Source organism: Pristis pectinata, chromosome 7, assembly GCF_009764475.1.
Source record: "Pristis pectinata isolate sPriPec2 chromosome 7, sPriPec2.1.pri, whole genome shotgun sequence".
Lineage (NCBI taxonomy): Eukaryota > Metazoa > Chordata > Chondrichthyes > Rhinopristiformes > Pristidae > Pristis > Pristis pectinata.
Genome location: NC_067411.1, coordinates 13676383 through 13704347, shown reverse-complemented (window position 1 = coordinate 13704347; position 27965 = coordinate 13676383). Strand labels below are relative to the sequence as shown.

The 27965-nt window shown below is 41.5% G+C and overlaps 2 protein-coding genes across 3 annotated transcripts in view; one reads left to right on the top strand and one right to left on the bottom strand.

The window, feature by feature from the left end:
* Nucleotides 1-27823, top strand: spata4 (spermatogenesis associated 4). Of its 2 annotated transcripts, none has more exons than XM_052020202.1 (6): nt 1-225; nt 3247-3376; nt 5145-5263; nt 7074-7294; nt 8034-8147; nt 27723-27823. In XM_052020202.1, exons 1-6 carry the CDS (start codon nt 20-22, stop codon nt 27794-27796), a joined length of 864 nt encoding a protein of 287 aa, XP_051876162.1. In that variant the 5' UTR covers nt 1-19; the 3' UTR covers nt 27797-27823. The 2 variants fall into 2 exon arrangements, with proteins under 2 accessions (XP_051876162.1, XP_051876161.1); XM_052020201.1 differs by lacking the exon at nt 27723-27823 and adding an exon at nt 13031-13582.
* Nucleotides 24950-27965, bottom strand: part of wdr17 (WD repeat domain 17) — a 118588-nt gene continuing 115572 nt past the window's right edge. The window contains exon 31 of the mRNA XM_052020196.1: nt 24950-27927. The gene's annotated coding sequence lies outside the window, so the exon portion shown is untranslated. The remainder of the gene's footprint in view (nt 27928-27965) is intronic.

Sequence of the window (27965 nt, the reverse complement as noted above, 5' to 3'; positions counted from 1 at the left end):
CGCTCGCTGGGCCTCCGGCATGGACGTGCAGTCCTTGCCGACCTTGGGCCCCGGGGATTCCCAGTGCTGGGTGCCGGCCCCCAGGGGCGGCCTCTTGGCCCCCGGTTACGGAGCCGGCGCCGGCGGATCCTACAAACCGCTGCCGGCCAAAGCCGGGCTGGCCCGAGAGGTCATCAAGTGGCTGCAGAGTCTGGACCTGAGCTTCTCGTTCAAGCACGTCAAGCAGTGAGTGAGGGCCCGGGACCCGGGGAGTGAGGGGGGCCGAGCTGGAGGGGATGCGGCCTGGGGCCCCTGGGTCTGGGAACGGGACCTGCGGAGCAATACGTGTTACCTGGAACATACAGCACAGAAACAGGCCCTTCGGTCCCTCATGTCTGTGCTGACCATGATGCCAACCCAAACTAATCCCACACGCCTGCATGTGCTCCATATCCCTCCATCCCCTGCCTGTGCCCGCCTAAATAAGATAAGATTTCTTTATTAGTCACATGTACATCAAAACACACAGTGAAATGCATCTTTTGCGTAGAGTGTTCTGGGGGCAGCCCGCAAGTGTCACCACGCTTCGGGCACCAACACAGCATGCCCGCAACCTCCTAACCTGTACGTCTTTGGAATGTGGGAGGAAACCGAAGCACCTGGAGGAAACCCACACAGACACGGGGAGAACGTACAACCTCCTTACAGACAGCGGCTGGAATTGAACCCGGGTCACTGGCACTGTAATAGCATTGCACTAACCGCTACACTACCGTGCCTGCCCTAAAGTCAGCGCCTGAACAGGGACTTGAACCCTGGACCCTCAGATTAAAGGTCTGATGCTCTACCGACTGAGTTATTTATTGTATCTGCTCCCACCACTTCCCCTGGTAGTGCATTCTGGGCATCTAGAAGTAGGGCCACTGTCTCACAACACCTGAGCCTGGGGTTAGCCCTGACCTCCAGTGATGTCTGGGTGTAGTTTGCACGTTCTCCTTGCGACTGTGTGTGGGTTTCCCTCCACTCCTGGTGCTTCGGTTTCCTCCCACATCCCAAAGACGCATAGGGTTGGTGGGGCGGAGACACAGATGCTGGAATCTGCAGCAAAAAATAAACTGCTGGAAGAACTCAGCAGGTTGAGCAGCCTCTGTGGAGGCAAGAGGATGGTGGACGTTTTGGATTAAGATCCTGCATCAGTACCGAGAGGGGTGAGACAGAGTGCCTCTATCTAACCCCTCCCTCTCACTTCTCTATACTGGTTATTTTCCCTCTACACTCTAAATGCAGGGTCTCAAACTGAATCATTGACCGATCCTTCACCTCCATGGGTTAATTGGCCACTCTAAATTACCTTACTCATAATGTATAAGTGAGTGGTAGAATCTGGGGGGAGTTGATGGTATTTTGGGGAGAAAATAAATTGGGATTAATGAAGGATTAGTGTAAATGGGTGGTTGATGATCATCTCAAATTCAGTGGAGTGAATGGCCTGTTTCTGTGCTGTATCTCTCTACAACTCTACGACCCTTCATCAGAACTGAGAAAGCAAGTTAGTCCAGGTGAATTTCATATATTAACAGTGTCTGGTAGTAGCAGACGGTGGAAGGTGGCTGGACCTGGGAGTAAATATGGGGAAGAGTAACTGGGGAACACGTCTGAGGATGGGTGACTACAATAGGGAGGATATAACAGAGGGAGGACGTAACCGAGGGAGGGCAGCTCCACAAGGGATTATGTAACTGAGGGAAGATAGCTACAGTAGCAAGGGTGTATTAAGGGAGGATAGCCAGAAAAGGGAGCATGTAACTGAGAGGACAGCAACTAAAGGAGGATGACTATAGAGGGAACTGCAGAGGGAGAGCCACTGGTGGTAGGGAAGTTTAGAGGCTTTGACCAAATAATTGCCAAAAGATGCATAGCAGCGCTACTAATTTAATACTGAATCAGTCACTTCCTGGGTCATTAGTGACCATTCCTTTGTTGGTACTCAACAAGACAAAATCACAGAACTGGATGGGATTTCAACTGACAGAATGCACAAAACCAATGGCAGAGCAGAGTGAGAGAGGGTATTGAAGTATTCAAGGTGCCTTATTGGCCAATGTGACCTTGGGACTGATCTGCCTCAGCTGTTGGATAAATGTTTCCATGGCATCTACCACCAACAGATGTGACTTGTATTTCTCTTTTAAAGTAAGTGTTACCAGAAACAAGCTGAAGTGATTTCTTTCTTGTGCTGCATTTTGTAATATGGTTATGTAAACTACTCAGTATTTTAATATGTATTTGATATACATAAATTTCTTCTAAGTCAGTCAGTCTGACACCCAAAGTCTTTTTTCTGCATTATCTCCTACAAACGTGACATCCCATAAAGCCTGTTGTGAAGCTAGTAACAGATCTTTTGAGAATTCATTTTGTGTTCAAGAAATGAGCGACTGAGAAAAAGGGACAGCAATTGGCCTGTCATTGATAGCTGGAAAAAAATCTAAAATCTATTGTCAAGAAAGTGATAACAGGTATATTTTAAAATTCATCATGGGGAAAATTCATCAGAGGGAAAGTTGTAAATCTAATAGTTGTTGAAGTTGTACTTAACAGTCTCAATAAAAGGCAGCTAGTAGACAGCATATCAAAATTTTCAAAAGACTCTCAATAAGAAGCCACGTGAATTGTTATACAAAATATAATGTCATTCACTGTTGTAGATAACATGGATAGAGGATTGGTCAAAGAGCAGAAAATAGAGTAGGAACTAATGGGTAATTTTTCCATTGACAGCCTGGTAATTGTGGGTTGGCACATAACTCAGTTAGGAGCCTTACATATACATACTCTATATAAATGACATGGTTGAAGGTACTTGCTATAAGGTTTCTGATGGTACTAAGCTAGGTGGGAAAGTGAAGAGTCTACAGTGGGATACAGACAAATTAAATAAGAGATAGAGTACAATGGAGGAATTATGAAATTATTTTCATGGGAAGAATAGGGAAAAACAAATGCGTGAGTGCATTTTGGAAACTTTGTACATAGAAAGAAAATGGTGAATTGCTGCAACACATCAACTCAGTAATGGGAATATGGAAATGAAGATCTACAAGTAGAATACAATTATTTCTCAATTTACATTTATCAAACTCTACAAAATGAAATTTACTTTGAGTATAAACCAATCGTCAAAGGGCATTGTTAACAAATTTGTTCCAGAATTTGCAGCCTGATATCTAACCCATTTGGAATATATTTGTTCATTGTATCTCATAGAGACTTCTGCAATGGTTATCTTGTAGCTGAAATCTTCTCTTGGTACTATCCCCATGACATTGACATTAGTGCCTTTAATAATGGGGTCTCATTCCCTTCCAAGCTGAAGAATTGGTCAAGACTGGAAAATGTAAGTAAACAATCTTGAGAGCTCAGCCTAGAAATTATTCCACATACTTTTTAAACATTAAAACAATGTAGTGCATCACCATAATTCTGTTCTGCAAACCTCATAATTATGACTTCACAAACATCGTTAAAACTATGTTGAAATTGACATTGTCCGTGGCCAACTAACCTACCACCTGTACGTTATTGGGATGTGGAAGGAAACCAGAGCAGGAAACCCATGCAGTCAGAAGGAGAACATGCAGACTCCACACTGGCAGCACCTGTGGCCAGAATTGAACCTAGGTCTGTAGCGCCGTGAGACAGCAACTGTACTATCTGCACTACTGTGCTGCCCCTTGTGTGTGCTTTTAGTATGAAGATCAATGGGTGTGATCTTTATAGGCAATTCTTAAAGGGGTATTACACATTCCAAGCACCCTCTTCAAGCAAATGGGGAGTATTGCTACTTAAATGAATGGATGCCGCAGTGATACGACGGGCACAGCAAACCTGGGAAGGCAAGTGAAGAATAGTGCTGCGGAAGCATATTCTTATGACTCCTTGTGCAAGTAGTTTACAGAACTCTCTAGAGCTGTAGGGCTGGTAGGAGGTTTACAGGGAGGTTTCAAGAGTGCAAGTCTATGAATGCCTACAATTTAGGGAAGTCTAGAGAGCAGGGAAATGCTGGTGGCTGCTCTGTCTGCTTCCATGGATTGAAGGAAAGTGGATGAAGGCCATTGTGTTCTGTTTTATTTACTCCACTTGGTTTCAAGGACTTGGATAAGAAGTGGGTATCTGAGCAACTTGTTAACATATTCAGTAGAATCTATCGAGAGAAGTTTCTGCTCAGTCTCTGAGGGAATATAAAACAAAGAAATTGGGGAACAGGTCTTCTGCTGACCGGCAAGTCACCTAAGGTTGTTGATCAGCTGCCCTTGGGCCATTTTGCTTCTTTCATACTGAGCTCGGTGTCTTTGTGTAGGATGTCTACTCCAGCTAATTGACAAGGCCCACATAAGCAGTGCTTCTCCAAGGATGATCAACCACACTGTAGAATGACCTTGACAACTACAGAGGCCTTTGACATTCACAACATTCCAAAACAGCAGGGAACTATAAAAATAAATGCAGTAAAATTAACTTAAAATTTGAAAAATTAAAACAGTAAGAATATACACAATTAAAAATAATCAAGCACATTTAAAACTAACCAAATACTGATCTAAATTACCATTCTCCTGAAGCATTCCGCTCCCAATCATTTCAACCTACTTGTATCAGTTTAACCACAAAGGTTGGTGCAGCTCAAAAGTCCCAGGGCCATCACTTACCTAGAGCAGAAGACTATGTTTCAATCCTGAGCTTTAAGTTATTAAGTGCTTAAAACTTGGCAGATTGAGCAAATCTGGCTTTTGAGTGCAAGATTTGCCACGTGACCTTAGAATTTAAACTATTTAAGAATAAATACAGGAAAATCTCTTAACATGTAAGGCTGCGATAATGTATCATAAGGTCAGTTGAAGTATTTAACAGCAAAAGTGATGCATAATGGCTTTGATAGATTTTCGGAAGTGAGATTAAAGTGTATTATCGTAATAAAAAATGTGAAGCTGTTCTTTGTTCTTGAAGGTGATGGTCTCTTTCAGAATAGAAAAGTAATTGTACTTAAAATGCAAATTACAGCTTGATTTAAAATAACAATGACAGATGATTATATCTCTCTATTTAGAGCCTGTGCTGTTTATGGAAGTCTACAATTTCTTTTCAAAATTACTTTTCCATTCAAGTTTATATTCAGGAGAAAGTTGAATATTCCCAAGGAATTCATTCATGCTACAATGCATTCAAAACCTGGGGGAGCAGAGTGTCTGATACAACATATATATACCTTGCTGACAAATAGACAGTGAGTATCTGTATTCCACATTGCATTATGGTTTATAAAATGTATATCCACTTTATAACTGAGGATTGATACACAGGCAAATGATGACTGCTGATGGGTTTGAGCTTCACACTTCAGTGGTGGAAGAGATCCCCAGCCCTTGTTGTTTAGACACTATGCAAGGAGAATGGTCATTTGGACTGGATACCAGAGGGTTCAATAGCACCCATAAAACTAAATCAAAATAGTAATCATTGTATCCAAGTAAGAAGTGACAAAAATTACAAATGGTTCCTTACTACTGTGTAATATATAAGCCAGAATGTTTTGATAGCCTTAATCTTTTAATTAAATGAAGATATACATCAATTATAAAGTTTATATTCATAATATGTTTTCACTGTGCATTTTTATCATCCCCTAATGTCTTATACAAAATAACAAGAATAATCAACAAAATAAACAATAATCAGTCATGGAGTCATACAGACTGGAAACAGGTCCTTCGGCCCACTAAGTTAACCATCAAGCTTTTCACAGAATGTAGAGAAGTGGTACTGACACATAGATAAAGAGAATTAGAGTGTCAATAGGTGGGTTTTAAGAAGTTTGCTGAGTTCAAAAATGACAGCCTTTAAAATCAGTGTTTCTTTGATGTGATCTGTGTCTTCTCTACTTCTGGCAGATGTTAACTCTGTGCATGCTAATGCCTGCATCAGCTTTAGAGTTGAAGTTTGATACAATTTCCCTTCAATGGTGTTGCCTACCTTGAATGCTGTTTTAGAGCTCAAAGGAGACTTATAACAGCCAAAAAAAGGGTACAAATCGTCCCACTTCCTCATTAAATGACTTCTATTTTCCTGTTGTTTAACTGGAGGATATTAATGTTTACTCCAAGAACGGAAATGCAAACAGTATGATAACAAAGTAATGTAAAAGGCCAAAGAAAGTGGTAGAGTGGTATTGTTTCATAAGAATGATTCTATAGCTTGGTAATATTATCATTTTCATTTGCTCTTTGTTCATTGGATTGCAACACTCTCTTAGAACTTCAGAAGACTGGGGTGCAAGAATTTTGGAGTATATGAGGTGAAAATGCAGGGGATGGTGTGGGAAGCCATACTAAAAATGGATTGAATGACTGGAAACATTTCTGCCAAAAAATAGTTGATGGGCATAAAGTCTTTCTTTTAATTTGGGCCTCATTGAAAATAATTGTCAAATTTTCTACATGAGTGTCTGATCAGAGCCTTGTGCCCCTATTCAAATTAATCATTTATTTAACTTTGTATAAAACATAAAACTTATGATAACTGATTATAATGTCAAAAGATAAGGGTAACATGATTATCCAGGTTTCTTTTGATTTCTGTAGTAAAAAATGTAAGAAAATGGATGTAATAAGTACATTGTCTTGGAAAACGTTAAAGTAAATTGTATAAAAGGTTTAAGAAAGAGAATTAGACAAGTTTCTAAAGAGGAGTTGATATATGATGGTAACATTATATAGATGGAAGGAAAACTTCTTGCTTCCTTTGTGCCTAGTGAAATTAAAAACCTGTTTAAACAGAATGCATTTGTGATTTTACCAGAAATATCATTCGGAAATCTTTCAGTGTACATGATGTTGCCAACGAGCAACTGGAGTAAACCTTCCTCCCTTTATCCTAATTTGCAAGGAATGGGGAAAATGTGCTTGAAATCCACTGAAAAAGGAGGTCAGGTGATAAACTTAATTTTCCTAATCATAACATAGATTGGGAAGTGTCCTTGGAAAAGCCATTGGGTCCAACTCTCCACCTCCCCATAATCTTGCTTCATCTGTTTTTAGAGCAAAGCTCATCCTCGATGATGAAATAAGCTTTACAAGCTATGCTTACCAGCAAAAATTGCCAATGGTCGCAAGAGCTACTGCTGCCAATGCTATTCAAAGCAATCTGAAATTGACTGAGGTTTTGGAACGACCTGACGAGTTCACAAATAAACAGAAAGCACTGGATATTATCGACCTGCATTTGCAACAGAGGCAGCTGGCAAGACAGCAAAATCCAAGTAAGTAGACATACATAGCTATGTTGGCAGCTTCTTTTCAAACTGTTGTCAAACGCTTTTCATAATGAGTTCTCTTCTTGATTTGAGTGAGATGCGCCTGAGAGTTAAAATGTTAGCAGACTTCACTTTTGACTTGACTTGCTTGCCCAGGCTTCTTGTATGATCTAGTCTTAGTTGCAATGAAATGTGGGCCAATGTTAAACATTGTCACAACAACAATTGTCTAAATATATACATCAAATCTCAGTATAGACCACTGAATGCCTGGATCAATACAACTGGATACTTCATTGACTGTAAATATTTCAATGTATTTTGTTGTTCAACAATATTATTGGCTACATCCTTGAAACATTACAACAGCAAGATTACCTTCAAGTCAGTGACACCAAGCAGATAGGTGGCACTTACTTATTCTACACTTGTCTATTCATCTTCCTGGATGATAGATTCTGGTCTCTATTTTACAGAACATTTTAATATGAAGTGTTTTAAATCTTTCCTTCTGAAATTTAAAAAAAAATTGTTTAATTTTGGGTTTATTAGAACATTTAGTGTCTTTGACTGAAATGGCCTATTCAAAAAGAATATGTGAAATTCTTTTTACACGGTTTCCTTTCCCAGAATACAAGCAAAGATTTTAACCAAAAACATCAGCACTAAATAGCCAGGCTTACTTCTGATTAGTGCATTTTTTTTACCGGATTTTGTAAACAAAAAAAAAATTATTATTTTACAGAACATTTTAATATGAAGCCTACATTGGGAGAGCAAGCAACAAGACTTCCACTCCCTCAGTATCAATATGACTGCATAAACTTTGTCAACAAAAGAAATGCGACAGCTGACTCAAGTAAGATCAAATTCCCTTTTTTTGTTCTATTTTGAAAACCTTAAACTTCAGTGTTCAGAGTATTAATTTTTTTCTCCTTTTTGTGACATTGTAATGGGAGTTTGAGGAGGGAATGCAGGAGGATGGGTTTGGAAAAAAATCAGCCATGATTGAATGGTGGAGCAGACTTGATGGGCCGAATGGCCTAATTCTGTTCGTATATCTTATGGTAATTTTCAACAGATCCACTTTTTCCTCATTTGTTCTGAAGCCATTGACTTCTATTGTGGTGCAGGCGACATCAGCTGTTTGGTATTGTTGTTCATTTTGAATATGTTAAGACAGTTGATTACTGGTAGACTGCTTGCAAGGGACCATCAAGCCAAGGCGTGTCTGTCATCTGCTTGCATCCATTGCTTTGTTATTGTCTTATCTTTGTTTTCAAATCCTTTACATGGCATAGTCTTCTCTGTCTCTGTATCTTCTGCATAAAAACATTGAATAAATGGGAAAAATGAAGGATTTCTTCTATGTGATTATGGTTGATCAGACCCAAGTCTCAACTCTATTCTGTGCCAATTCCCCATAGTGCTTCCCTGATATTTCAAAATTTCATCTACCCACCCTACTCTTTAAATACCTCCAGTGATCAATCCTCTGGGGTAGAGAATTCCAAAGATTCTCCACCCTGCCAGATCTCAGTATTTCTCCATTTCTCAACTCTTGTACATTTTCTAATGTAACCTTTCCACATTGGCAGCTTTGCCTTCAATTGGCAAGGCTTCAGGCTCTCGAATACCATTCATAAATTCCTCCACCTCTGTTAACACACTTCTTAAGACATATTTGTTTTGAATTCCCTCTCTACATCTCCCCACTTCTCTGACTGCATCTTCCATTAGAAACATTGCTTTGACCAGACATGCAGTCATTTATTCTAACACCTACTGGGCATTTTACTAAGTGCTACAAATGTGGAGTCATACAACATGGAAACAGGCTCTTTGACCCATTTTGTCCATGCTGACCTGAGGTAGTCCCATTTGCCTGCATTTGACCCATATTCTATCCATGTACCTGTCCAAATGTCCCTTAAATGTTGTACTTGTACCCACCTCTACCACTGCCTCTGGCAGCTCATTCCATATAACCACTACCATCTGTGTGAAAAACTTGCCCCTCAGGGCCCCTTTAAATCTTTCCCCTCTCACCTCAAACCTATGCTCTCTAGCTTTAGACTTCCCTACCTCAGGGGGAGGGGAAATGTGACCATCCACCTTATCTATGCCCCTCATGATTTTATAAACCTCTACAAGGTCACCCCTTGACTTTGCGTTCAGGGAAACAGTTCCAGCCCATCTAGTCTCTCCTTATAACTCAAGCCCTCCAGTCCCAGCAACATCATTGAGGGGTCGAACAAAAACTCTGACAAATATAGGGACAGTGGATGGGATCAGGAGCAGTCTTTGTGGCATCCAGTGTGGTGGGGGGGGGGGGGGGGGGAGGGGGGGGGGGAGAGGAGGCGGGGGAGAGGCGGGTGTCATCAATATACGTGCAGAAGTTGACGCTATATTTACAGATCAAGTTGTAGGATCTGCATGTCAATGAGAAACAGGAGCAGAAAGAGTTTTGGTTCATACCAGAAGTAAAAAGGTGCGAACTGAAAGAGAAGCCACTCTCTGTGATTCTCCAGTTGTCACTCGACGGTTGGGAATGGAACTAAGTAAATGTGATTGAGCTCAGCTGGATGACAGCGGAGAAGTATTGGAGAAGGATAATGTGTTCAACTGTGCCAGAAGGGATGGTTTACTTTTATCAAAGTCATGTTACAAGTGGAGGCTATCCAAGCAGCTTGTAACTTGTTTTGGACCAATATTTGTGAGATTGCTAGGAGCAGTAATCTATAAATAGTTTATGCCCTCTGGCAGGATCTTTGAGGAGGTAGTTGATATATTACCAGTCTCATGCCCAATTTCATCTTCTATTTAATGTAATCCTTTGGGTTTCTTGGCTATATTCCAATGAATATGAGCAAAGACATTATTAACACCAATTAAGGACACTTCAAGCAGTTTGATGCTCCACCGCATGTGTGGTAAATGAATTTTAAAAATCAGCTCAGTGGGCAGGGCTATTTATTTCAAATTTATCATAGATTCCTGTGTGTATTGCAATTTAGCTTGATTTCTTTTTCTCTCCAATGGCCATATTCAATAGTCTTCCTAAAGCTTCAGCAGAAATTGTATGGTGACATGACAGAGCAGTTGAATGATGGTAATAGTTTTGGAAATTAACAGCCAACACAATGCACAGATTCAACAAGAGGGGCAGGTTTGGATTCCGTCAGGTGTAAAACTTGTGCTCCTCATCAAAATCCCTTGTTGGCAACCAGTTTTTGCCACACAATCGGCACTACCAGCTTTACCTTCAGTTGCTCCTAAAAATCTACCTCGCTGTTCGCACCCAAGCCAAGAGCTGCATATCTAGTAAAAAAAAACGTGCATATTAGGAGGAGTTTTAGTGAAAAAAATCTATTTCCAAGCTGCAGTGAAGCTGAAATAAATATCAAAGCTGGCAGTGTGCATTCTTAATTGAAGCAATGGTGAAGGATACCTCCCCTCCCATCACAAACAAACAAAATCTTTAATAATTCAACAGTAGTGAAAGAGGAATCTGTACAGTTCACCAGAAGGTTATTAAAAATAGGTAGTTGTGTAACAAAATAAGAAATTGTAAACCAGATTAAATTTTACTGTTTTTGCTATTACTACATTTTGTCAGTTTTCCCTCAAAAGGCAGAGATTCCTAATTTCCATGAGATCATGATTTTTAGCATATCACTTTTAATAAAGGATATTTTGGAAGCAATTTTATGCTTCTCATATGAAACATAAGTTGTCATTTTGTTGGTTAAAATCAGCTAATTTGCCACAGAACAAAGGTCAGCCCATAAATCCTACTTCCTTAACTGTAATGCCAGACAGAAATTTTGTGGAATATTATTCATTTATTTTGGCACTCTTTTCTCTGCTATTCCAGCCTTGTGCATCTTCGCTGAGATAGTAAACCCCTTGGATTTTCTCTGTTTCATCATGCTTTCATCCATTGGTCATTTATATCAGACTTGGGGTTTAAAGGGTTTCCACAGAGGGACATGTAAACGGGACAAAGACATACACTGGTGTATTAGAGAAGAATTTGTAACCTGCCGTTTACAAATGTGCGAGTTCTTTAAAATATGGTTTCTATTTGTAAACACTGCTTTCACCTGCTTCAAAATATCATTCCTTTAGCTTAAAATTTATTTTCTAATTGTAAAATGTTTAAATTCCCCTTACCACTGCTAGGTCTAATGATCTATATTCCATTGAAGCAGGAATGGACCTTAGGCGAGGTTTAAAGGTCGGCACAACATTGTGAGCCAAAGGGCCTGTATTGTGCTGTCCTGTTCTATGTTCTATGAATAGGCTGGCTAGATCCCCATAACCCCTTTAGCCCAAAAAAATGTTGAATATACTTAATGATTTTTAACATTTTAAATCTGCTGTTAGCTAGATAGCAACTAGGGTGTTATTAATTGCTGCAATCATAAGATTTACCAATTTATAGTTTGTTTCACCTAACTCAAGACTTGAGCATTACTACAGCAAGCCACCATGGGTACAGGTATATTGATTATAAGCACAAAAGATTTATGAAGTAAGTTGCATACAGTACAAAGAAGCAATATTTAACAAAGATGATAGTCACAGTTTTCCTTGTGACCTCGGAGGCTTAATGTGTTCACTTTCCTCCTGTTAACTGTAGGCTCTTTTCTTCCTGGTTGCATTTTTTTTCTCTCTGACCCCATGTTTTAATGCTTTCATCAGCTCACTAAAAAATTTCAGAGCAACCTTGCCCCATTCCTTTTAAAAGATACCTTATGTTCTATGTATATTCTTATATTCCTGTCTCTTTTACAGACTCAGCTATTCCTTATCATTCTTGCTTGCTCCCTGGCAGATGGAACTACTCCTTGAATGATGTCCTTGTACTAATTGTCTAAAATCCTGTCACAAATGTTACTTGTTAACATAGAACAGTACAGCACAATACAGGTCCTTCGGCCCACAATGTTGTGCCGACCTTTAAACCTTGCCTAAGACTATCCAACCCCTTCCTCCCACATATCCCTCTATTTTAAATTCCTCCATATGCTTATCTAGTAATGTCTCGAATTTGACCAATGTACCTTCCTCCACCACCACCCCGGCAGCGCATTCCATGCCCCAACCACTCTCTGGGTAAAAAAACATTCCTCTGATATCTCCCTTGAACTTCCCACCCATCACTTTAAAGCCATGCCCTCTTGTATTGAGCATTGGTGCCCTGGGAAAGAGGTGCTGGCTGTCCACTCTATCTATTCCTCTTAATATTTTGTACAACTCTATCATATTGTTTCAGTAACATGGCCTTTTGAATACTTCAAACCTCCTTTGCTCTCTCTATTACTTTATTAGTATTTCAGCCCTACTTTACCAGTTTCAAGTACCATACTTTATTAGCATGTTCCTGGTAAATTTAATATACTTGTAGTGTTCTAGCCCGTCTGCTTCAAACAACACCATCTTCTAAATTTCACATTCCTCAAGTTTTAAACATTATTCTCTTGCAACACATTCCTTAGAGTAGCATTATTTTTGACTTAACTGATGATCATATTTTGCTTCTCAACCTTTCATCAGTTTAGTTGTGTTAGCATTGACAATCCTTACAACATGGTTCCATTGCAGCAACAATATTAAAAAAGCAAAATGTCAGAAAATCTCAAAAAATGCCTTACGTTTTAAAAACATTTTATTATTTATTTAATGCAGTTCTAGCACAATGACCATTACTATTTATTCTGCACCTTCCTATTTCAGAGTTCACAGCTTCAGAAATCCGAAGTAAAGCCAATGTTCTATTCAAGGAAATCAATGTGAAACAGGTGGTTAGAAATTCACAGGCACTGTCTCCAAGCAATCAACACTGCGGCTAGTAGAGACTTAATATCATTTAATGGTGATGCTGCTCCGTTGAACAATAAAACTGAATTTGTAAGATAACATATTTTACACATATTATATGCCATTATTGTACTTCAGTTAATTACAATATGTGAACAATTTATTTAAACCTGACACTGGCTTCTTGTACCACCATGTAACAAACTTTGAGAAATTCATGGAGAACAATAATTGAATGAGCTTGTCCCGGCCGCCAGATGCCAAGTATATACTATGCTCTACAACTCCACCAGAACTCTTTGTCCTTTTGAATTCCCTTCTTACAAACCTCTACTTCTCTTTGCTTCTAAATGCATCCTCAAAACCCATCCTTTTAATCAAGCCAACTTATTTTTAATTCACCAAAATGCATTGCACTAATTTGTTTCTTTATCTGGATAACTTGGGGATATTTTTTATGCCTAAAGTTTTGTATAAATGCAAGGAATAACTGTTGAGCAAATGCTGCTTCTTTAAAATAAGACATTAAACTCAGGCTTTCAAGCAATTACACCGAAACACATTATCTGCTTGTAACATCTTGCTCTGGACAAATGGATTTGCACATTTCCTACAGCAATGACTACATTGCTTCATTGGCTGCAAGATAATTTGACATGCTTTGCTGTGAAAGTAGTTTTAGAAACCTGGCTTTATGTGGCTGTTTATTTCATTTATTGGAAATTGAGGTACAATTGCCAGTCGAACACAGCTGGCTCAATAGACCTGAGTGCAATCCAATGCAGTTGTTCTCCATAGACAGAAATCAACTGTGAAGGATATTTTAATCTCCAGAAAAATAATTGAGGGCTTAAACCATGAGATTTTAACACCCTCACAGTGGCACAGCTATTGTAGCTGCTGCCACAAAGCTCCTGTGACCTGGGTTCAACCCTGAACTCTTGTGCTGTCTTTATGGAGCTTGCACATTCTCCTTGTGACATTGTGGGTTTCCTCTGGATGCTCTGGTTTCCTCCCATATCCCACATTTGTACGGGTTGGTAAGTTAACTAGCTACGTAGATTGCCTCTAGTGTATCAGTGAGTGGTAGCATCTGGGGGAGTTGATGGGAGTGTGAGGAGAATAAATTGGGATTAGTGTAGGATTAGTACAAATGGTTGTTTGATAGTTATTGTGGACTCCGTGGGCTGATCTGTTTCCATGTACAACTATGACCTTATGACTCATCAGCTTCTCAAAAGAAGCAACAATGTGCTGTGAGTAGTCAAGTTGAGTTTATTGTCATGTTCGCATGTACGGTGAGGTACAGGTGCAATGAAAATTTTGCTTGCAGCAGTGTCACAGGCACATAGGTACAGATAACACACAGAATATAAATTATATATAAATTATAAATATTATACAAGACAGTAAAGAGAGAGAGGGGAAAAAACTGAGACTATTCAAAAACAGGACCTTAATGCAAAGAAGAGACACAATCAGAGACATCCATGGTAGTGCAAAAGGTGGTCTGTCATGTTTCATTGCTGAGGTGGGGTTAGGGTTGTGCAGGTCAGATGAAGAATCTGATGGTTGTAGGAAAGTAGCTGTTCCTGAAACTGGTGGTGTGGGACTTCAGGCTTCTGTACCTCCTGCCTGACGGTAGCAGGGGGAAGAGGGCGTGACACAGATGATGGGGATCCTTCTTGAGGCAGTGCCTCCTGTAGATGCTGTCAAAGATGGGCAGAGCTGTGCCCGTGATGGACTGGGCTGTGTCCACTACCCTCTGCAGCCTTGTATGTTCTTGTGCATTGGATTTGCTGTACCAGGCTGTGCTGCAACCAGTCAGGATACTTTCAACAGTGCACCTGTAGAAGTTTGAGTATTTGGTGGTATGCCAAATCTCCGTAAACTTCTAAGAAAGTAGAGATGCTGGCGCATCTATGTGCTAGCCCCAGGACAGGATATCTGAGATGGTAAAGCCCAGGAATTTGAAGCTACTAACTCCCTCCACTTCTGACCCACTAATGAGAACTGGCATGTGATCTCCTGACTTCCCCTTTCTGAATTCAGTGATTAGCTCCTTGGTTTTGTTGATGCAAAGCGTGAGTTTGTTACCACAACCAGATGTTCCATTTCACTCCTGTGTGCTGACTCATCACCACCTGTGACTCGGCCAGCAACAGTGATGTTGGCGAATTTATAGACGATATTGGAGCTGTGCTCAGCCACATTCATGGGCATAAAGACAGTGGAGCAGGGGGCTAAGCACACAGCCTTGATGTGCACCTGTGTTGATGATCAGTGGGGAGGGAATATTGTTCCCAATCTGTACTGATTGATGTCTGCCGATGAGGAAGTTAAGGATCCAGTTGAGACTTTTTAATATTCACATCAGAAAATGTATATGTATGGAAATTGTATTGAGAGGTGCCTTTCTGGTACAAATTGTGCATTAATTGAGTTAACCTGATTAAGATTGTCTAGTGATCATTTCTAAATGAAACAGCATCTATTGGGAAATTGGACAGGGTACATCTATTTGCATCTCACGGTAACACATTTGACGCTTTTCTGTCATCTGATGCACTTAACAACATCACATTCCACAAAAAGCCCTTTTCTGTCCTTGTTGCTATAAACTGGATGTTGCAGCAAGCAGTAAATTATGAAACATAGCATGCTCTGCGTGCAACTATAGGCTGTTGTTGAACAGTCATCATCCGACCAGCTGCAGATCAGACAACTTTGTTGCTTTTTCCTTTATATAAAGAACGTTCTATAGATTGGGACACCTGACAGGGCAGCTTCAGAAGTCACTGTTGACTGGCCAGGTGTTTCCAAAATCCACAGACTGGTCTACTGCTAATATGGAATGGTTCCTCTAATATTTATCTGTAAAGATACTCATTCATTGGGTTCCTTGATGGTGACAACACTGACAACAATCCATTACCTGAGGTGTTGTTATGGCAATGAATGGCCATGCAGGCTAGGTCAGGGACCCTGGGGCAAGGGGCAAAGCATGCCTATCTGCAAAGGGTCTACTCCCCAGAATCTCAATTGTTAGCACATTTGATGAACAATGAATTTTCAGGTTCTTATTTTCCACAGCTGTCAGAACTGAGATACAGTACATGAAATATTGTGGGGAGACCTTCAGCCATATTTCTTGTGCCAGGACTGTCCTCTCATGCAGTTCAAGGTCACATTGATTCTCAACTTGCTCACCAAGGGAATTTTCCAAGTGGTTGTAGCAGGTCTCTGCTTTGCCTCTCAATCTGCAACTCTTTGCAGCATCGGAGAGGTCAACCAGCACTGCATTGATGCAGAGGTGATCTCATCAACTACTATTTTAATTAGGAACAGGTGGCCATTCAAGCACTGGGATTTGCTGAGATTGCTGGCTTCCCATAAGTCCAGGCAGTCATTGACTGCACACATGCCCATAAGACCTCCCATTAATAGCTCAGACCTTTTCCTCAACAGAAAGAGTTTCCACTCCTTAAAATGCAATTTCTTGTGGATCATCATCAGAAGATCATTTTCCTACTTGTGAATGCCATATTTCTAGGAAGCAGGCATGATGCAGTCATCCAGACGTTCTCCATGGCAAGCACTGCTCAGAGAGATGGATACTGTAGAATGTGGAGTGCCCTGCAATATACGCCTAACAGGTGCTAAGAATTTTTTGTGAAGTGCCTTGTGTCACCTCACCTCCTCTTTCTGAGGCAGTCCCTCAGGATCGAGGATGACTTGTTTCCACTCTGATTTTGTAGATTCTGAGCTGGACAATGCCCAATTGGGACCCTGCAAAAGATTGTAAAATTGGCCAAAAAGATGTTTGAACCAGTGTTAGTGTGGCTTACATGTGATAAGACAGACAGGACCTGTGCAGTTCTTGACAGGATCAGGCTGAGTTGAAAGCAGCTGTCAGTGCCTTGTTACCCACCAATTGCAGTAGAGTTTCAGCTTTGGAAGTCACACTCCCCTTGGTAACCAAATAGCAGTGACATGCATTATAGCTTCCAGTGAAGGGACTATAGGGGAGAGGGCAGTTCAGTTCTGTGTAAGGAACATTTGAAGTCCTTTACAGTCTACCATCTATGCGCATTAATTGTGATTACTATGTCTTCTTTGATTGGATCAACATTAAATACTCTCATTGCCGTCTGTGTTGGTGCACTGCCATAAAGGTGTTTTGGCTGCATCTAACAAGATGCAACTATCTTCTGTTTTGTCTCAGCAGTGTATAAGTGTTTACTGGTTTACCCCTTCCTGAAGTGGAGGGTCTGGAGCAGGAGCAGCTGGAGGAGGAAGAAGATCAGGAGAAACACCAGAGTGTGTGAAGTTGGGGAGTGGCTATTGTTGGGTGGGGAATTGATGACAATGAAGACATTGCATCTTTGTACCTGACACCCCACAGCACCATGTCAGAGGCTGGCACCATGAGGGATGAGCTGATTAGATTAGCAGGATGCATGGCAGAGAGACACACCTGGTTCTAGCTAGCTACAGTCTGGGGCCAAGCATAGGAAATCTAGTGTGGGGTTTGCCAGAGGGTGGGGGATTCACCGCCAGGAGGACTCAGATGGTCTACAATAGAGGTGCTACATAATGAGATGGTTGAGGTGTTGTTAGACGGGCCTGGCTGAATGTAGGTGACAAGAAGCATGGAAAAGTCCATTTCCATGCTCTTGCCAGTGCTTCTACAGAGCCAGGAGACCTGACCTCCACTGTGAAACTTGTGCCCATCATATAGCATCTTGCTGCTTCTTAGCAGTTTCTTAGTTGTCTAGCTTCAGGTCTGGTCTCTGTAATGTGGGAGCAGTTGGAAGCTCTGATATGCCACCAGGGAGTAGCCTGATATCCCCATTTAGTAGAGAGATGGTACTTACAAACAAAACCCTGTTCTCATTGAGCAGCAAGATGCCATTCGTGAAGAGACTGCAGCTATCAACGGACACAGAAATGCTACTCACAAGCAGCACGTGGTTTTCAATGGACAGATATGTGCTCAACGTCAACAGAATGCTCTCCCCCCAGAAGTAGATAAACAACACAAGGTATCATATCTCTCTTTGCTGGGTGGGTGTGACCCATCCAACCCACACCTCCTTTTATAATGAGCAGAGTCCTGTGTACCAAAGAAGACAATCCGGGTGTTCCCAAACAGGAAACCATGGATGAACCGGGAGATCCACTCCCAACTGAAGGCGAGGACTGCTGCACACAAATCTGGTGATCCTGATCTGTACAAGAAATCGAGGTATGACCTTCAGAAAGCTATCAAGGATGCCAAGAGGCAATACCGACTCTTTTGAGTGCCTGACCAGCCACCGGTTATGGCAGGGCTTACATACCATAACAGGCTACAAGACGAAGTCGGGCTACATAGCTAACAACAGTGCATCCCTTCCTGATGAACTTAACACATTCTATGTGCATCTTGAACAAAAAGGAAGTGGAATGTCACCACCCACCCTGACAGCCACCAACGCAGCTGAACCTATGATCACAGTGGAGGACGTAAGATCAGTCTTCCGGAGAGTGAACACGAGGAAAGCACCTGGCCCAGATGGTATCCCGGGCCATGTGCTCACATCTTGTGCTAATCAGCTGGCAGAAGTATTTGCGGACATATTCAACCTCCCTGCTTCAATCTCAGGTTCCCTCCTGTTTTAAAAAGACCACTACCATCCCCGTACCAAAGATAAGCAAGGTAACATGCCTCAATGACTACCGACCAGTGGCTCTGATATCCACCATCATGAAGTGCTTTGAGAGGTTGGTCATGGCACGCATCAACTCCAGCCTACTAGACAACCTGGACCCATTGCAATTCACCTATCGGCGAAACAGGTTTACAGTGGATGCCATCTCCCTGGCCCTACACTCAGCTCTGGAGCATCTGGTCAGTAAAGATACATACATTAGACTATTGTTTATTGACTACAGCTCTGCCTTCAATACAATAATTCCAAGCAAGCTTGTCACCAAACTCCGAGACCTAGGACTCAACACCTCCCTCTGTAACTGGATCCTTGACTTCCTAACAAACAGACCTCAGTCAGTGAGGATAGGCAGCAATACCTCCGGCACGATTATTCTCAACACTGGTGCCTCACAAGGCTGCGTCCTCAGCCCTCTACTCCATATACACTCATAACTGTGTGGCCAGATTCTGCTCTAACTCCATTTACAAGTTTGCAGATGATACTACCGTTGTAGGCCGTATCTCAAACAGCGATGAGTCGGAGTACAGGAAGGAGATAGAGAGCTTAGTGGAATGGTGTCATGACAACAACCTTTCCCTCAATGTCAACAAAAGAGCTGGTCATTGACTTCAGGAAAGGGGGCGGTGTACATGCACCTGTCTACATCAATGGTGCTGAGGTCGAGAGGGTTGAGAGCTTCAAGTTCCTGGGAGTGAACATCACCAACAGCCTGTCCTGGTCAAATCACGTAGATGCCACGGCCAAGAAAGCTCACCAGTGCCTCTACTTCCTCAGGAGGCTAAAGAAATTTGGTTTGTCCCCTTTGACTCTCACTAACTTTTACCGATGCACCATAGAAAACATCCTATCTGGATGCATCACGGCTTGGTACGGCAACTGCTCTGCCCAGGACCGCAAGAAGCTGCAGAGAGTTGTGGACACAGCCCAGCGCATCACGGACACTAGCCTCCCCTCCTTGGACTTCTCGTTGTCTTGGTGAAGCAGCCAGCATAATCACAGATCCCACCCACCCGGGACATTCTCCCTTCTCTTCCATCGGGTAGAAGATACAGGAGCCTGAGGGCACGTACCACCAGACTTAAGGACAGCTTCTGTCCCACTGTGATAAGACTATTGAACGGTTCCCTTATACAATGAGATGGACTATGACCTCACGATCTACCTTGTTGTGACCTTGCACCTTATTGCACTGCACTTTCCCTGTAGCTGTGACACTTTACTCTGTACTGTTATTGTTTTTACCTGTACTACCTCAATGCACTCTGTACTAACTCAATGTAGCTGCACTGTGTAATGAATTGACCTGTATGATCGGTTTGTAAGACGAGCTTTTCACTTTACCTCGGTACAAGTGACAATAATATACCAATACCAATAAGTGCAGAGACCTGACTCCAAAAGTGAAGACCTGTGAATAGGAGTCTGTCAGCTGGCTTAGTTCTGGGTTGGGAATTTGAAACTATGATGTCAGCAGATTGTTCGACCATTGTTTATCCAGATCCCCAAGAGGTCATCTGGTGTGCAGATTCAGGACACTGTTATTCCCCTTCACGAGGGCAGTGAGTCATCGCCCATTGTGGTCTGCCAGGCAGCATGCTCAAGCATTCCCACTCCCAGCCATCCCAGATTGCTCCTTTCATTGGCCCTGCATAGCAGTCTATAGCTAAACCATCCAGAACGAAAGCTTCTCATGGGTCATCAAGGACAACAGTGTAGTCTTAAAGTAAAAGGGAGGAGCCTTCCAGTAGCCAGACTGCTGCCACACAGGGGACGTTGGGAAGCAATTATCGGATGTTTGAGACCTGCATGTTAAGTTTGTGATCAAGTTCAGACTCAAATGTTTTGATGTTGTAATCTTTCATTTTTTTTGTTCTGATGAATGATTCTGAACACACTAGTCCTGTTTAAATGCAATCTCCTTTAGGGCAAATCATTGAGCAGAGGTAAGTGACACTGGTGTGGTAGCTGCTGGCATCACTGTAATCCTGCCATGAATCTGAAGGTTGTAAATGGATTGCTGCCAGAAGTGTCACCACTGAGGCATCCATTGAATGAGTATACCAACAACAAAACATTGAAAATACTGCTCACTGGAATTCAGAAGGCACTTGAGCAGTCTGTAGTCAGTTCTGAAGCTGCCTGGTCAGCAGATTGTCCCTTTAAATAGTGATTGGATGGAACAAAGTAGCACAATGTGTCACACTGTGACTTCTCAATATCGGACATAGATTGAAGCTTTATGGCAATAACATATGATGGTAATTGTGCAGAGAGGTGTTGCCCAAAAAGTGACATAATTAGGGATGCATCTGACACTGGAAGATTGTCACTTGAGCCAAGATGAATAACACATGTACGTGCCAGATGCATTTTCCTGATAAGGATTCTTTCAGCTGGAAATAATTGTTAGTATGATCTAACCCAAGGTAAATTGTCATTATGCATGATCTGCACACAATAAAATAAACCAGTGCCAACCTGTCCAGATTCTAGTTGTGCTCATTTTTCACACAATTTCCTTTTTTTTAAAAGATATAAAATTTGTTGCTTATGACAGAATGTATTTTATTTAATGAATTGGCAGTGGTGTTTTTAAAATGAGTTTATTATCCAACTTAGCCCAAACAAAATGCAATTTCTTAAACGAAACAGTGAAAACACAGAAATGGTTGTACAATACCACATTAATACAAAGACAATTATAGTCAGGAAAACAATCACTCACACAGGGACTTATTAGAACAATTTGGTGCAACTTTACATAATTTGCAGTAATACACAATCCTGAAAGATCACATTAACAATGCAATGACATTTTAACATTATGTATGCACTTTTCAAAAGGGATAAAGATACTTGCAATATGATTTCACAATGTTTCCAATGCTTTTATTAACACAGGACTCTGCATGCATGCAGATCTGCTGAGAGATTATCTATCCTCAAATCTATATTAAATCATTTGAGAGGGTGTTTTGGGGAGAAAAGTCAACTAATAATCATTGGTACGATTAAATGGAATGAATTGGATCATTTGTTGCTGAGGCAGATTACTTGCATATTAGCAACAAGACAAAATAAATGCTTTTGAATTTCTTAGCCATATCACTGCTTACCACTAGAATCCTGTACTCCTGCCGAGAAATAAGACCAGAACGTGGCCTTAAATAAAAATACTATTGGTTCTGTTCTAGAATCATTCTGCTGGATATACTGTATAATTAGATGAGAAAGAGGCATTCACCCCTTCGTGTTCCAGTGTGTTTCACAAAATCCTGTACAACTTATGTAATTGTGGGCAATGGTAATCCACCTGTAGTACAACTTTCAAACGAAAAGAAGCACCAACATATTTAACATTTGATAGGTTGATGTTCTTGATATTATATATGTAGAGTGTTAGGAACCAATAAGTTCAACACAATGTGTGATCATCAGCAGCTGCATTTACTTCACTTGTTTACGATCACATTCTCAAACACAATTGCTGTAAAAATACTCAGTAGGTCAGTTAGTATCCTTAGAGATAAAAGCCGAGTTATGTTTCAGGGTGATAAACTTCCATTGTAATCCATGAAAAATTAATGACTGGAAAAGCTAACTAACTTTCTTTCTCTTTTAATACTGTCTGACCTACTGGGCTTTTCCAACATTTAGATTTTTATTTCAGATTTTCAGCATCATTTGCATTCAACCAGCTCTTTTCAAAAGGCATTAATTAAATCATCATAATTACAATGTTAATTGCAGGCAAATCAAAAAAAAACAATGCAGATGCTAGAAATGTGAAGTAAAAACAAGACCCAATGCAAGCTTAAGCAACAACACCTTATCTTACACATGGGCAAATTGTAGCTTTCCAAACTTACTTAATACTGAATTCTCTAACTTTAAGTAACCCACTCTTTCTTTCTGTATCAGAATTGGCCATTTCTGCCATCCTTCCATCTGTAATTTTACTTTTTGTCTCCATTAGTGTAGCCTGGCCTGCTAGGCATATCCCACAGCTCTGCTCTTGGTAACACACAGGGCAGAAAAAAGGATAATCTGCTTCTCACTCCCACATTAACTCATTTGGTCCCACTCAGACAGAGATATTCCCTTTCCCTTCCCTACCTTCTTTGCAACTGAAAATAAACTTGTTTTATTTACCCACTTCTTTTCCAGTTCTGGTGAAGGATCCCAGACCTGAAATGTTAACTCTTTCTCTCTCCACAGATGCTGCCTGGCCTGTCGAGTGTTTCTAGCATTTTTCTGTTTTTACCTCCGATTTCCAGCCTCTGCAGTAGTTTTGATTTTCATGTTTCAATACAGATGCCAATTTGGCATCCAGCAGAAATATGGAAGATTGCCAAGGTATGTCCTGTCCACACCAAAATGGACAAATCCATTCTGGCCAATATCCACCCAATAAGTCCATTCTGAATCATTAACAAAGTGATGGAGGATATTATTGACAGCACTGCTAAGTGCTACCTACTCACAAACATCCTTTTCATCAATGCTCTGTTTGGATTCCTCCAGAAGCACTCAGCTATAGAATTCTGCACAGTCGTAGTCTAAGTATGGATAAAACAGCTACATTCCAGAGAAATAATACCGACCATAAGCATTTAACCAAATGTGATATCAAGAAGCTCTGGAAAAACTGTTGAATAGGCCTCAATGGATGGAGTATTTCATCAACTACACAATCTTTCTTTGTGTGTAAGTCAATCATCTCAGCCCAAGGATAGTGCCCCAGCACCTCCTCAAAGCAGTAACCTAGAGCCAACCATTTTGAGCTGCTTCACTGATAAATTTTCTTCCATCACAATGTCATTGAAATATTAGAAAATTTATGAAAGAGGAACTCATTCAATCCATCATATCTCTGGGTTAAAAATACTTTAAATCCATGACTCTCGTTGACTCCTCTGCAAAAGGAATAGCTCTTCCTTGTCTGTTGAGGTTCCTCAGTGTTGACCATTAGCCTCATTGTTTCATAGAAAACAATCATACATATCCAATATTTGTATAGCTAAAATTTTCCAATCCCAACAAGTTTCTTTGTAAATTTTCTCTTCATTCTTTCTAGTACAATCATTTTTCCTATAATGTGGTGCCCAAACCGTGTAGTATTGAAGCTAAGATCCAACAAGTGTTGTATGCAGTTCTGGTAGTTGTGTGATGATCGCACACAGTGGTATGCATTTGAATTTCCTCCAGACAATTCTGTTCACCATGCCACAGGAAAGATGTGATTGTACTGGTCAGGATGCAGAGGAGGTTTACAATGATGATGCCAAGAGGGGAAAATTTATGGAAAATAAATAAAACTGCAGATGCCGGAAGGGTTGCTGACCTGAAATGTTGACTGGTTTCTCTTTCCACATGTGGGACTTAACTCGCTGTCTTTCCAGCATTTCTGTTTCTAAGCGTGGTTTATAGTTTTCAAAGCAGAGCTGGGAGGAGGAGTGAGGTGTGAGACAAAAGCTTATATAGAGACAGGTTAAGACAGATCAGATGAAAAGGAGCATGAGTACCGTCACAAAAAAAAGTGTATATTCTCACCTTTTGTTTCCTACCACTGAATCACTTGTTGATGTACTTTGCAGCTCTCCTTTGAACATTTTGAGCAGCTTGGTTTATGAGACCTTATCAAATGCATTGCCCTCGTTGACCTTCCTCAGAATATTCAATCTGGTTAGTTAGCCATGACCTTCTCTTAACAAATCCATGCCGACTGCTCCTGTTTAACCTTTGCCTTTCCAAGCAAAGGTTTATCCTGGTCATTGGAATGGATGCCAATGATTTGCTAACCACCAAATTTAAACAAATTAGACTGTAACTACTCTTTTTGTTCTTTCCCCATTAGCAATCCTCCAATTCTCTGGCATCACTTCTGTTGCCAGAGAGACAAGAGACGTGGTACTGGAACTTCTGCAACTTCCCCCTTGCTTCTGTTCATAGGTGGTTGAAACATTTTCCACCTTTCAAAGCTGCTGAGCCCCTCTACTTCCAATTTTACATTGTTCACCTGCACCTGGACAACATTTAGACATGGGCTGATAAGAACCATAGAACCACAGAACCATACAGCACAAAACAGGCCCTTCGGCCCCATGTTGTGCCGTCCATCAAACCACCTTCACACTACCTAACCCCTTCCTCCCGCATATCCCCCCATCCCACACTCCTCCATATGCCTATCCAACAAGCTCTTGAACCTGTTCAATGTATCTGCCTCCACCACCACCCCAGGCAGTGCATTCCATGCACCAACCACTCTCTGGGTGAGAAACCTCCCCCTGACATCTCCCCTGAACTTCCCACCCATAACCTTAAAGCCATGCCCTCTTGTCTTGAGCATTGGTGCCCTGGGAAGGAGGCGCTGACTGTCTACTCTATCTGTTCCTCTCAGTATTTTATATACCTCTATCATGTCTCTTCTCATCCTCCTCCTTTCCAGTGAATAAAGCCCTAGCACCTTAAGCCTCTCCTCATATTCAATACTCTCTAATCCAGGCAGCATCCTGGTAAATCTCCTCTGCACCCTCTCCAACGCCTCCACATCCTTCCTATAATGAGGCCACCAGAACGGAACACAGTACTCTAAGTGTGGCCTAACTAGAGTTTTGTAAAGCTGCATCATCACCTCGCGGCTCTTAAACTCAGTCCCGTGACTTATGAAAGCCAACATCCCATTGGCCTTCTTAACTGCTCTTTCCACCTGTGAGGCAACTTTCAATGAACTGTGAATATGAACCCCTAGATCCCTCTGCTCCTCCACACTGCCAAGTACCTTGCCATTTACCCAGTACTCTGCCCTGGAGTTTGTCCTTCCAAAGTGTACCACCTCACACTTCTCCGGATTGAACTCCATCTGCCACTTGTCAGCCCAGCTCTGCATCCTATCAATATCCCTCTGTAAGCTCTGACAGCCCTCCATACTATCCACAACACCGCCTATCTTAGTGTCGTCCGCAAACTTACTAACCCAGCCCTCCACCCCCTCATCTAAGTCATCTATAAATATCACAAAAAGTAGAGGTCCCAGAACCGATCCCTGTGGGACACCACTAGTCACTGCCTTCCAATCCGAGGGCACTCCTTCCACCACAACCCTCTGCTTTCTACATGCAAGCCAATTCCTAATCCACACAGCCAAGCTTCCTTGGATCCCTCGGCCTCTGACCTTCTGAAGAAGCCTACCATGAGGAACCTTATCAAACGCCTTACTAAAATCCATGTAAACCACATCCACCGCACTGCCCTCATCAATCTTCCTGGTCACCTCCTCAAAGAACTCTATCAGGCTTGTGAGACAAGATCTTCCCTTCACAAAGCCATGCTGGCTGTCCCTAATCAGTCCATGATTCTCTAGGTGTTCATAAATCCTATCCCTTAGAATCCTTTCTAACAGCTTACCCACCACAGACGTTAGACTCACCGGTCTATAATTCCCTGGCCTATCCCTATTACCTTTTTTGAACAAGGGGACAACATTCGCAACCCTCCAATCCTCTGCCACCATCCCCGTGGACAACGAGGACTCAAAGATCCTTATAAGTGAAAATAAATTTCATGCCTCATTCCAGGCAATGATATTTTTCAACAGTATGAGAGTCTAAGCACCTACCCTTGATATTTGATGGCACCACCAGCCCTTAGTCCCCCACCATCAACATTCAATGGTTTACCGTTGACCAGAAACTCAACTAGATCCGTGGCACAAGAGCATACCAGAGGCTGGGTATCCTGCAGTGAGTGACTCACCTCCGCAAAGCCTTTTTCAGCATCAAAAAGCCACAACTGAGTTGTCTGATTGAATAATCTCCAATTTCGTGGATGAGTGCAGTTCCAACAACACTCAGGGAGCTCAGCATCATCCAAGATAAAGCAGCCCACTTGACTGACATCCCACCCATCACCATAAATAACTGAAGTGTGTGCTATCTACAAAATGCACTGCAGTTACTTACCCAGTTACTGTCAAAGATAAACCTCAAGCAACAATGGCAACTCGCACCTTGGAATTTCACCACCTACGGGTTCCCATGCAAGTTACACTCCATCCTGACATCACTGCTCCTTTATTGTTGTGTGGTCTAAATCCTAGAACTCTCCTTGCAACAACACTGTGGAACTATCATCAGAAGGGCTGCCGTGGTTATAGAGATGTTAAGTACTAGCCTTGCCAATGATGTGCACATCCCAACATTCAGCTCAGTGTGACTGCTGCCTTAAAATTCTGCTGTCGAAGAAATATAATTCACAGCTTAGATACTATTCCAAATGTGGAGCAAAATCCTGAATGATGTGTTAATTAACAGAACACCCGAGCTCAATTTCTGTCATTGTAAGGAGGTTGTGGTATTCAGTTGGATAAAGCCCTCCAGGTTAGATAGAGACAAGAGGTATTAGGAAGAATTTGCATCCACTGAAATCAAGGACAGATGACATGGGGCACTATCTTCCAGATTCCCGTTTTCTCCAATCTCCTCACCACCCCCCTCCATATCCCATTGACATTGACTCCTTACAATTATACATGGATTCAGGCCCAGAATGTCTTTCATTTTCTCACCTAACTGGTCTCAATTCATATTAGAAACGTAATATTGATTGTCAACAGTGTAGGAGTGAGCCCCAATGACCATTTAGGTCATTTTATTTAAATGTGATCCTGCCATCAGCTGCAGACATCCAGCAAAAAGGTTGGGTAAGGATCAAGAACAATTAATCTTGTGATGCACGAGTTATTGATAAGAGTTTATTCATCTGAAACATTTTCTCTCTCTACAGAGGCAACATGACCTAGTGCATATGGTCAGCATTATCTGCTTTGAATTTGAACTTCCACCATCTTCGGTATTCCACTTCCTAATACACATTTCTCTGCTTCTCAGGTGTATTCAAGGAGTATCAGTGCTTTGCTTGGATTCTTTCTGACCTTGTTAACTTCTGGCAGTACTTCTGGTGATTTTGCATATGCATACCTGGGTCGTTTTGCATCTCTATCTCATAGTGAGGAGAATAATTTCAGATGAACGCCATGAGCATTTGTACATTGGTAACTCATGGCTGGCGCAGCCAGAACTGAAGGAGTGATCCCTAGAGCAGCGGTCAAGAGGAAAAGCATTACAATCAAG